At 46.0% G+C, this 12,500-nt stretch overlaps 1 protein-coding gene and 1 long non-coding RNA gene across 8 annotated transcripts in view; both read left to right on the top strand.

Moving 5' to 3' along the window:
- The window catches only part of LOC143294854 (uncharacterized), an 80,221-nt gene extending 69,230 nt beyond the window's left edge, over positions 1 to 10,991 (top strand). For all 6 annotated transcript variants that reach the window (XM_076606363.1, XM_076606364.1, XM_076606365.1 and 3 more), the window contains 4 exons: positions 547 to 711; positions 2,228 to 2,362; positions 3,519 to 3,625; positions 7,976 to 10,991. In XM_076606363.1, the coding sequence (XP_076462478.1) occupies positions 547 to 711; positions 2,228 to 2,362; positions 3,519 to 3,625; positions 7,976 to 8,683 (1,115 nt within the window). In that variant the 3' untranslated portion in view covers positions 8,684 to 10,991. The remainder of the gene's footprint in view (positions 1 to 546; positions 712 to 2,227; positions 2,363 to 3,518; positions 3,626 to 7,975) is intronic.
- Positions 10,992 to 11,027: 36 nt separating this feature from the next.
- Positions 11,028 to 12,188, top strand: LOC143294856 (uncharacterized). 2 transcript variants are annotated; one of them, XR_013056943.1, is made up of 2 exons: positions 11,028 to 11,053; positions 11,770 to 12,188. It is a non-coding gene; the product is annotated as an uncharacterized LOC143294856 (long non-coding RNA). The 2 variants fall into 2 exon arrangements; XR_013056944.1 differs by lacking the exon at positions 11,028 to 11,053 and adding an exon at positions 11,549 to 11,661.
- Positions 12,189 to 12,500: the final 312 nt, after the last annotated feature.

Below are 12,500 nucleotides of genomic sequence, written 5' to 3'. Positions count from 1 at the left end.
TTCCTCTTCTTCTTCTTGTATTTGTATTTCTTTTTATCACAACAGATTTCTCTGTGTAAAATTCGGGCTGCTCTCCCCAGGTAGAGCGCGTCGCCACACGACAGCGCCACCCATTTTTTTGTATTTTTTCCTGCGTGCAGTTTTATTAGTTTTTCCTATTGAAGTGGATTTTTCTACAGAATTTTGCCAGGAACAACCCTTTTGTTGCTGTGGGTTCTTTTGCGTGTAGCTAAGTGCATGCTGCACACGGGACCTCGGTTTATCGTCACATCCGGATGACTAGCGTCCAGACCACCACTCAAGGTCTAGTGAAGGGGGTGAAAATGTCGGCAGCTGAGCCGTGATTCGAACCAGCGCGCTCGGATTCTCTCGCTTCCAAGGCGGACGCGTTACCTCGAGGCCATGACTGTTTTTGTTGTTTGAATCATCATCATGATCTCATCCATGAATGACAATAAATTATTGGCTTTCCTGTAACTCAACGTCAGCGACGGTGAAAATGTGACTCAGTGTGGGTGACCGACCTTGACCTTTTTGACCTTTCAGTGGTGCCGGAAGACATGACGGTGCAGTGGTACGTGGTTGGCGCATGCGCAGGGCTGATGTTGGTGCTGCTGGTGGTGTTGGTGGCGTTGCCTTACTGGATGTGGAAACGAGGTCACATCCTGGTCATGAAGATCGTCTACCACTTCAAACCGTTCGAGGACGACGGTAATCTCCCTTTTCTTGGCTTCAATGTTTGTAACGTCCCCCTTCCTTCACTTTATAGAGATTGATGCTTGCATGATGTGTGGTGTATGACGATGTGCAGTGTAAGTGTATGGTGATGTGTTGTGTATCATGTGTGATGTACGATGTAGGAGACGCGATGTATGATGAACGATGTATGCTGTACTATGTGTGATGTGCGGTGAATGATGTGTGATGTATGATGTACGATGAGGAATGCGTGGTGTACGATATACGATGTATGGTATACAATGTATAATGTACAATGTTCGATGTGTGCTATGTGATGTATGACGTTTGATGTGTGATGTACGACGTATTATGTATGATTGATCACGTATGATTACGATGTATGATAAACGATGTACAGTGGGTGATGTACGATGTTCAGTGTACGATGAACAGTGCATGCTGTATGTTGTACTATGTATAATGCATGATGTACGATGTTCAATGTACAATGTTCAATGTATGATGTACAATACATGCTGTATGTTGTACTATGTACAATGTTTGATGTACAATGTGTGATGCACGATCTACAATGTACAATGTATGCTGTACGATGTACAATGTATGCTGTACGATGTACGCTGTATGATGTATACTGTTGAATGTATGCTGTACGATGTATGACGTTCAATGTATACTGTACAATACAATCATGATGTACGCTGCGTGGTGTACAATGTATGATGTACGATGTACAATGTATGATGTACGATGTATGCTGTGCAATGTACAGTGTATGCTGTACGATGTACGCTGTATGATGTATACTAAACAATGTATGCTGTATGATGTACAAAGCACGATATTCAGTGTATACTGTACAATACAATCATGGTGTATGCTGCATGATGTGTGCTGTACAATGTACGCTGTGTGCTGTACAATGTACGCTGTGCAATGTATACTGTGAGCTGTACAATGTACGCTGTACAATGTATGCTGTGAGCTGTACAATGTACGCTGTACAATGTATACTGTGAGCTGTACAATGTATGCTGTGATCTGTACAATGTACGCTGTGTGCTCTCATCTGTGAGCTGTACAACGTATGCTGTGAGCTGTACAATGTACGCTGTGTGCTGTACAATGTATGCTGTGATCTGTACAATGTACGTTGTACAATGTATGCTGTGAGCTGTACAACGTACGCTGTGAGCTGTATAATGTACGCTGTACAATGTATGCTGTGAGCTGTACAACCTACGCTGTGTGCTGTACAATGTACGCTGTACAATGTATGCTGTGAGCTGTACAACGTACGCTGTGTGCTGTACAATGTACGCTGTACAATGTATGCTGTGAGCTGTACAACCTACGCTGTGTGCTGTACAATGTACGCTGTACAATATATGCTGTGAGCTGTACAATGTACGTTGTACAATATATGCTGTGAGCTGTACAATGTACGTTGTACAATGTATGCTGTGAGCTGTACAACGTACGCTGTGTGCTGTACAATGTACGCTGCGTGCTGTATGCTGTCCAGACCAGAAGACGTACGACGCCTTCATCTCCTACAGCAGTGTGGACGAGCAGTGGGTGGTCCAGGAGCTCTTCCCCAAGCTGACCGCCATGAGCTTCTCCGTCTGTGTCCACAGGAAGGACTTCATCCCTGGGGAAAGTAGGCATTCTCCTCCTCCTCCTCCTCCTCCTCCTCCTCATCTTCCCCCTCCTCCTCCTCCCTCTCCTCTTCCTCCTCCTCCTCCTTCTCTGCTGTTCTTCCTCCTTCTCCTCCTCCTCCTCCTCCTCCTCCTCCTCCCCCTCCTCCTCCTCCCTCTCCTCTTCCTCCTCCTCCTCCTTCTCTGCTGTTCTTCCTCCTTCTCCTCCTCCTCCTCCTCCTCCTCCTCATCATCATCATCATCATCGTACTCCTCCTGCTTCTCCTCCTGCTTTTTCTCTTCCTCCTCCCCCTCTTCCTCCTCCCCCTCTTCCACCTCCTCCTCTTCCCCCTCCTCCTTCTCTGCTGTTCTTCCTCCTCCTCCTCCTCCTCCTCCTCATCATCATCATCGTACTCCTCCTGCTTCTCCTCCTGCTCTTCCTCCTCCTCCTCTTCCCCCCCCTCCTCTTCCCCCTCCTCCTCCTCTTCCTCCTCCTCCTCGTCCTTCTTCTCCTCCTGCCCCTCATCTTCCCCCTCCTCCTTCTCCTCCTGCTCTTCCTCCTCCTCCTTCTCCTCCTGCTCTTCCTCCTCCTCCTTCTCTTCCTTCTCCTCTTCCACCTCCTCCTCCTTCTCTTCCTTCTCCTCTTCCACCTCATCCTCCTTCTCTTCCTCCCCCTCTTCCTCCTTCCCCTCCTGCTCTTCGTCTCCTCGTCGTCACTACCACTGTTATTGTTGTGGTGGTGGGTGGCGTCATCTTCATCATCATCATCATCATCATCATCATCATCATCCATCCATCCATTTATCCATCCATCCATCCGTCATCATCTAGTTACATAGGTCATTTATTATTTGTTTGCGTCTCAGTTCGTCTGTGTCTTTTTGCTCCGTTTGTCTGTGTCTGTGTCTTTCTCTGTCTCTATCTGTCTGTCTGTCTTTCTTACGCACGCACGCACGCACACATACACACACACACCACCACCATCACCACCAACAACAATTGTCTTTGATCTTACACTTTACGTCTGTGTGTGTGTGTGTGTGTGTGTGTGTGTGTGTGTGTGTGTGTGTGTGTGTGTGTGTGTGTGTGTGTGTGTGTGTGTGTGTGTGTGTGTGTGTGTGTGTGTGTGTGTGTGTGTGTGTGTGTGTGTGTGTGTGTGTGTGTGTGTGTGTGTGCCAGCCATCGCCAACAACATCATCGAGGCAGTGGAGAACAGCCGGAGGACCATCCTGGTGCTCAGCCCCCACTTCATTCGCAGTCAGTTCTGCCGCTTTGAGTACCAGCAGGTCAGGACAGTGTGTGGGTGTGTGTGTGTTTGTAGTGTATATGTGTGTGTGTATGTATGTGTGTGTGTGTGTGTGTGTGTGTGTGTTTGTAGTGTGTGTGTGTGTGTGTGTGTGTGTGTGTGTGTGTGTGTTTGTAGTGTATATGTGTGTGTGTATGTATGTGTGTGTGTGTGTGTGTGTGTGTGTGTGTGTGTGTGTGTGTGTGTAGTCTGTGTGTGTGTGTGTGTGTCTGTGTGTGTGTGTGTGTGTGTCTGTCTGTCTGTCTGTCTGTATCTGTGTCTGTGTGTGCTTTGAGTACCAGCAGTTCAGAAAAAAGAAAGGAAGGAATTCTGTGCCATACCCTTCACACACACACACACACACACACACACACACACACACACACACACACACTGCTGATTGTTATAGTATTCATTTTCCTGTTTGAATGTCATTGTCAAAACAAATAAAGGAACCAGAGAGGCAAGGCCTTCAAGACTCACTTGTGATACACTTTTAAAAAAAAAATCTAATCGTAAAAATGTGTTCTGTATTTGTTATCATAAAGCTTCGGGTTAAAAAAAAAGAAGAAAGAAGTCCTAACCAGATTCGAACCCTGCGTGTTCGGTTGAGAAGAAACTGTCTTACCCATTACACTATCGTGGTTCCTTAACTGACGTTCTAAAATTTAATATTTGAACATACTTTTTTTTAAAGGGCGATAAATCAATTGCGGTATTCGCAGTGAGAACGCTGTTTAAATCATATTATTCTGGTGTATCTTGGGCGTTCAAAAAATCTTTGAGGGCAATAAAAAAAAAATTCCTTTTAAGTCCGCGGTAAAGGAGACGTGGCTGTCGCCGCAATCATACTGCAACATTTAGCCGTTTTCTCTAGATCTAGATAGATGTACACGTCGATTCAATTTCTCTTTTATGTTCATTCTAGTTTTATAGTTTTAAAGTTAACATGAAAATTTAGTATTTTGTTAAACTAATAACATGTGGAGCCAAATACAAGTACTTCTAAACGTCGTATGAATTAAAAAGGACTTCATTTTGAGAAAAGTCAAGACGAATTTTTTTTCCTTTCATCAATTCAAGGGTAAGCTTATTGACTCGCATCGTTTACAATTTTTAACTGTGAATTCCGACTGATTCTGTGGATATTTTTATGGCAGTTTGGGGCATAATCCAGTAAGTGATGAGGCGTTCACAAATCTTTCTCTGAATAAATATTTAACGGTCTCCTTCTCCAACTTTCCATCACATGTTATCGTGTATTGTCCACTGAATATAAGATTGAATGGGCATGTCAACAACTTGAAACAAAATGGCGTCGTTCGCGTTCGCGTTCGCGAAGAATATAAGCACGCGCTTTGAATGTGTATAAATATGTGTACACAACTGATTTTTGCCCATGACCTTCAGGGCTCAGCCAATATATCTATAAACTCTACTCGTCGTATTGATTTTAGTATTTTCCGAAAAAGACCACTTGGGCGAATGAACATAGTGAAAGCCCTGTACACTGAGAGTAAAACATACAAGCTTTTTATGTATTGAGTATAATTTCAAAATGTAATGTTTAAGATGAGAAAGATCAGTTTAAAGCAAATTAAGTCCCCTAGCATTAATTACAGATTAATTTCCCTTTTTTACTCCCTGCACCAAAACGTTTGCAAAATAAATAAAACTTCCATGCTTAGCAAAAGAAGTTCCTGTTTGAACAAAAAATGGAAAAAAAAGAAGATAATAATGACTGCTCTTGTTGTTGTGTCAGAATATCAGATCAAAGTGCCAAGTTTAGAGAATTAAAAAAAAAAAAAAAAAATAACAGTAAATGCAGTTTGCATATAATTCGGATTCTTTTTTTTAATTTTTTTGTGCCCATCCCAGAGGTGCAATATTGTTTTAAACAAGATGATTGGAAAGAACTGAATTTTTCCTATTTTTATGCCTAATTTGGTGTCAACTGACAAAGTATTTGCAGAGAAAATGTCAATGTTAAAGTTTACCACGGACACACACACACACACACACACACACACACACACACACACACACACAGACAACCGAACACCGGGTTAAAACATAGACTCACTTTGTTTACACAAGTGAGTCAATAACTATATACATGAATGAAGAGGTATGAGAACGGAAGGGGTTTGCATTGTAAGTTGGGGGACTGCAGATGGATAGACGTGGGGTAGAATCGAAAATAAAATAATAAAATAGACTTTGTATGAGAGAGAATTATCATGAATGTGAAAAATTTAAACTATCAACGTCGTAACTGTAAAAGACAAACTTTTTTTTTAAGCAAGGGCTTCATATCCCTCAAGGCTAACAGCAGTTCAGACAAAGACAATAATTACGACATTGACAATCATAGAAGTCACAAGTATACCAACATGGCAACAGTGGCAAAGCATACAAACAACAACAATAACATCAATAGCCACAACGGCAGAACTAGCTATAAGCAATCACAAACAGGAATAACGACATCATCAACAAACAACAACAATGAAAACAGAGACCTGCCGCCGTGGCGAAGTGGTTAACGTCGCCGGACTAACGGCTGGGAAGACGTGGGTTCGATCCCCAGAGGAGATGTGTTTTTCGCCCCGCGGCCGGCTCCTAACCACAGCTGTGTGTGCTGTGGGCTTCAATGGGAAGAGACTGGGACCACACAGTGGAGTGTCATCCGCTTCACGCATGCGTCTTTGGGTGTGTTGCTCTAATTACCTGACCAACACTGCAAGTATCTGTATCTCTCAGGCCTGTTTGACGATGGGATATCAATATGAAAGGAAGCGTCGAGTACAGCCTTGTCACGCAGTCCCAAACCAAAATGGACCTCCATTGCAGCATCGTCATCAGCATTGTCATCCTCCTCTTCCTAGTTCATCATCAATATAGTTCACGCGCGCGCGCGCGTGCACACACACACACACACACACACGCGCGCGCGCGCAACGTCCCAAATTATGTCACCTTTCATGCCCTGCTCTCATGGTGACTTCAGTTTCGATACAGCTCCACTTCCGTGCTTGGGGTGAGTCCTGTCAAGGTCTACAGTGTGGGCAGATTCATGAGAGACTGTTGTTGAAGGGACGTGATGGAGTTCTCCACTGGGGGGTGGGGAGGGTGTGAGGGAGAGGGGGACGCTCAGTCAGTGTGCCTTCACGGTTAACTCATTGTCTTCAGTATGGGGCTTAGTATGCGGTGTCCTAAGCACGTTAAATCAGAACAGGCACTACTGAACACCGCCGAAGTGACTCAGCAGCAGTGCAGGGTCTCCTCTGGTGTGTGGCCTCCTAGCGACCTAACATCGACGGTTTCCTGTGAATTGTCGGTACTGGGCCTTCGACAGACGAACTTGGGTGTGGTTGTGTAAAAGGGGACTTTATGAGTGGCGTGGGAGCACATCATTAAACACAACATATCGTTAACAACATGACTGTGTGACACAGGCCCAGTAGCACGTCATTAAACACACACCTTGTTAACAACATGACTGTGTGACACAGGCCCAGTAGCACGTCATTAAACACACACTGTGTGACACAGGCCCAGTAGCACGTCATTAAACACACATCTTGTTAGCAACATGACTGTGTGACACAGGCCCAGTAGCACGTCATTAAACACACACCTTGTTAACAACATGACTGTGTGACACAGGCCCAGTAGCACGTCATTAAACACACATCTTGTTAACAACATGACTGTGTGACACAGGCCCAGTAGCACGTCATTAAACACACATCTTAACAACATGACTGTGTGACACAGGCCCAGTAGCACGTCATTAAACACACATCTTGTTAACAACATGACTGTGTGACACAGGCCCAGTAGCACGTCATTAAACACAACATATCGTTAACAACATGACTGTGTGACACAGGCCCAGTAGCACGTCATTAAACACACATCTTGTTAACAACATGACTGTGTGACACAGGCCCAGTATCACGTCATTAAACACACATCTTGTTAACAACATGACTGTGTGACACAGGCCCAGTAGCACGTCATTAAACACACATCTTGTTAACAACATGACTGTGTGACACAGGCCCAGTAGCACGTCATTAAACACAACATATCGTTAACAACATGACTGTGTGACACAGGCCCAGTAGCACGTCATTAAACACAACATATCGTTAACAACATGACTGTGTGACACAGGCCCAGTAGCACGTCATTAAACACAACATATCGTTAACAACATGACTGTGTGACACAGGCCCAGTAGCACGTCATTAAACACAACATATCGTTAACAACAAGACTGTGTGACACAGGCCCAGTAGCACGTTATTAAACACACACCTTAACAACATGATGTATGACACAGGCCCAGTACCAGATGATCCAGCAGAAGCACCGCATCGTGCCCATCGTGCTGCAGGACGTGTCTCGGGAGAAGCGCCACATGGACGCCACCTTGCGCTCCATCCTCAACACCATCACCTACCTGGACTGGCCGCCGGGCAGCGACCACCGCCAGAAGGACAAGTTCTGGAAGCGCCTGGAGCTGTCCATGCCCAAGCGGAAGGCCAGGCCCCAGCAGACCCAGCAGACGCAGGCACAGCCAGAGAAGACCGACGCCTCGCTCTACGCCAGACTGGACTCCACCTCTTCCGGTTATTCCACAGCCTCCGCCTCCTGTGGCCTGAGCAGAGCCACCTCCGTGTCCTCCTCCTCTTCCTCCTTCATCACCACTTCCGCTCATGCCCAGCCCGTCTCTTGTCCAGACCCCGGGTACACTTCCGGTTCCGGTGCGCGGGGACAGAGGGGCGGGTCTCTGTCTCTGTCCCGGCAGTCCGCGTCCACCTCGTCCTCCTCCAGGGGGTCGCGACCCTCCACGCACCGCCGCTGTCACTCCACGGCCACGGCGTCGGGGTCAAGGTCAAGGTCAGGGTCGCGGTCCAGGTCCTCCAGGTCACGGAGCCGCGGAGGAGTGTCACGTGCGGAGAGCGTGCAGCTGGAGATGGAGCAGGCCGGAGAGAAGTGGGCCGGCTGGAGACAGGCCTTCATCAACCCCACTTACGCCATGCCGTGATGATGCTGACCTCATGCCCCCTGATGCTGACGTAATGCCCCCTGATGCTGACGTCATATCCCCTGATGCTGACGTCATGCCCGTAATGCTGCTGACTATTATGTACAGTGCACGTGGTTCACGCTGCAGTGGCGGACAGGCGAACAGCGAGCAGGATGTTGCTGGGAGAAACGAACACAGAGGTTGTCTGCTGTCACCGACCTTCACTGGCCCCCTGCCCACCTCACAAGGTGCATGGCCTGGTTCTCAGCCAAAATATCAGTTTGAATCACACACACACACACACACACACACACACACACACACATGAACATATCGCTGCCCGTCTTGATTTAAATGCTGTGGTTCTGGTGGTGTCGGTGTTTGATAGGTCCTTTCTCTCTGCCCATCTGAAGATGTCGTTCTGGTGGTGTCGGTGTAATGTTTGATAGGTCCTTTCTCTCTGTCCATCTGAAGATGTCGTTCTGGTGGTGTCGGTGTTTGATAGGTCCTTTCTCTCTGCCCATCTGAAGATGTCGTTCTGGTGGTGCCGGTGTTTGATAGGTCCTTTCTCTCTGTCCATCTGAAGATGTCGTTCTGGTGGTGCCGGTGTTTGATTGGTCCTTTCTCTCTGTCCATCTGAAGATGTCGTTCTGGTGGTGCCAGACCCACAGAGCTGACCCACAGCACTGGGGAACAGTGTTGTGTTGGATCCTTTCTCACTGCCCATCTTAACGTGTTGTTGGTGTCAGTGTAGTGTTAGATAGGTGCCTTCTCATTGCCCATCATAACGTGTTGTTGGTGTCAGTGCCGTGTTAGTTAGGTGCCTTCTCATTGCCCATCTTAACGTGTTGTTGGTGTTAGTGCAGTGTTAGATAGGTGCCTTCTCACTGTCAGTCTTAACGTGTTGTTGGTGTTAGTGTAGTGTTAGATAGGTGCCTTCTCATTGCCCATCATAACGTGTTGTTGGTGTCAGTGCCGTGTTAGTTAGGTGCCTTCTCATTGCCCATCTTAACGTGTTGTTGGTGTTAGTGCAGTGTTAGATAGGTGCCTTCTCACTGTCAGTCTTAACGTGTTGTTGGTGTTAGTGTAGTGTTAGATAGGTGCCTTCTCATTGCCCATCATAACGTGTTGTTGGTGTTAGTGTAGTGTTAGATAGGTGCCTTCTCATTGCCCATCATAACGTGTTGTTGGTGTCAGTGTAGTGTTAGTTAGGTGCATTCTCACTGTCAGTCTTAACGTGTTGTTGGTGTTAGTGCAGTGTTAGATAGGTGCCTTCTCACTGTCAGTCTTAACGTGTTGTTGGTGTTAGTGTAGTGTTAGATAGGTGCCTTCTCACTGCCCATGTTAACGTGCTGTTGGTGTTAGTGCAGTGTTAGATAGGTGCCTTCTCATTGCCCATCATAACGTGTTGTTGGTGTTAGTGCAGTGTTAGATAGGTGCCTTCTCATTGCCCATCATAACGTGTTGTTGGTGTCAGTGTAGTGTTAGATAGGTGCCTTCTCATTGCCCATCATAACGTGTTGTTGGTGTCAGTGTAGTGTTAGATAGGTGCCTTCTCATTGCCCATCATAACGTGTTGTTGGTGTCAGTGTAGTGTTAGATAGGTGCCTTCTCATTGCCCATCTTAACATGTTGTTGGTGTTAGTGTAGTGTTAGATAGGTGCCTTCTCATTGTCAGTCTTAACGTGTTGTTGGTGTCAATGTAGTGTTAGTTGGGTGCCTTCTCATTGCCCATCTTAACGTGCTGTTGGTGTCAATGTAGTGTTAGTTAGGTGCCTTCTCATTGCCCATCTTAACGTGCTGTTGGTGTCAGTGCAGTGTTAGATAGGTGCCTTCTCATTGCCCATCTTAACGTGCTGTTGGTGTCAATGTAGTGTTAGTTGGGTGCCTTCTCATTGCCCATCTTAACGTGCTGTTGGTGTCAATGTAGTGTTAGTTGGGTGCCTTCTCACTGTCAGTCTTAACGTGTTGTTGGTGTTAGTGTAGTGTTAGATAGGTGCCTTCTCACTGCCCATGTTAACGTGCTGTTGGTGTTAGTGCAGTGTTAGATAGGTGCCTTCTCATTGCCCATCATAACGTGTTGTTGGTGTTAGTGCAGTGTTAGATAGGTGCCTTCTCATTGCCCATCATAACGTGTTGTTGGTGTCAGTGTAGTGTTAGATAGGTGCCTTCTCATTGCCCATCTTAACATGTTGTTGGTGTTAGTGTAGTGTTAGTTAGGTGCCTTCTCATTGCCCATCTTAACGTGCTGTTGGTGTTAGTGTAGTGTTAGATAGGTGCCTTCTCATTGTCAGTCTTAACGTGTTGTTGGTGTCAATGTAGTGTTAGTTGGGTGCCTTCTCATTGCCCATCTTAACATGTTGTTGGTGTTAGTGTAGTGTTAGATAGGTACCTTCTCATTGTCAGTCTTAACGTGTTGTTGGTGTCAATGTAGTGTTAGTTGGGTGCCTTCTCATTGCCCATCATAACGTGCTGTTGGTGTCAGTATAGTGTTAGATAGGTGCCTTCTCATTGCCCATCATAACGTGTTGTTGGTGTTAGTGCAGTGTTAGATAGGTGCCTTCTCATTGCCCATCATAACGTGTTGTTGGTGTCAGTGCCGTGTTAGTTAGGTGCCTTCTCATTGCCCATCATAACGTGTTGTTGGTGTCAGTGTAGTGTTAGATAGGTGCCTTCTCATTGCCCATCATAACGTGTTGTTGGTGTTAGTGCAGTGTTAGATAGGTGCCTTCTCATTGCCCATGTTAACGTGTTGTTGGTGTCAGTGTAGTGTTAGATAGGTGCCTTCTCATTGCCCATCATAACGTGCTGTTGGTGTCAGTGTAGTGTTAGGTGCCTTCTCATTGCCCATCATAACGTGCTGTTGGTGTCAGTATAGTGTTAGATAGGTGCCTTCTCATTGCCCATCATAACGTGTTGTTGGTGTTAGTGCAGTGTTAGGTGCCTTCTCATTGCCCATCATAACGTGTTGTTGGTGTCAGTGTAGTGTTAGATAGGTGCCTTCTCATTGCCCATCATAACGTGTTGTTGGTGTCAGTATAGTGTTAGATAGGTGCCTTCTCATTGCCCATCATAACGTGTTGTTGGTGTTAGTGCAGTGTTAGGTGCCTTCTCATTGCCCATGTTAACGTGTTGTTGGTATCAGTGCAATGTTAATTAGGTAACCTCCCTGGGGTAGTTATTCCCCTGGGACATAGCAACTGAGGTGTATATGGACGTAATATCTGAATGTAACTGAGTGGTTGGAGCCTGACTATGTGCACTTTTGTTACTGGAACCACGGGATTACATGTACAGATCTTACCTGCCTGCTCACACGCACCTAAACTGTAGACATGCACAATGACTGAGAGAGAGTCTCTTAAATAACACCTTTTGGTCAAGATATATTTACCAAAATTCAAAACTTTTATTTCCGAAAATTAGTATCACTAGTGACTACTCACGATGATGCAAACATACTGTCAGACACATGAAAACACACACACACACACACGCGCGCGCGCGCGCGCGCGCGCACGCATATACACACACGCATACTTTTCATAATGTTGAATGGTATGATGTGACTATACTTCACAAGAACCGTGTGAACAGTTTGTAAATAACATTGTCTATTTTCATAATGTTCACACCAGTCCGAATGTCCTCTGACTGTATCACTGATCTGAAATCGTGGCGTGCGTGTGTGTGTGTGTGTGTGTGTGTGTGTGTGTGTGTGTGTGTGTGCGCGCGCGCTAGTCCGATAGTGATATAGTAATAGTAATAGTAATATGTGTATCTGCATATAATCCCCACTGTTTTCACCTCTACGGAAGGCAGTGTGCCGCCCTCA

The sequence above is a fragment of the Babylonia areolata genome, chromosome 20 (assembly GCF_041734735.1).
Source record: "Babylonia areolata isolate BAREFJ2019XMU chromosome 20, ASM4173473v1, whole genome shotgun sequence".
NCBI classification, from domain to species: Eukaryota; Metazoa; Mollusca; class Gastropoda; order Neogastropoda; family Buccinidae; genus Babylonia; species Babylonia areolata.
This window is presented reverse-complemented; position numbering and strand designations above follow the sequence as displayed.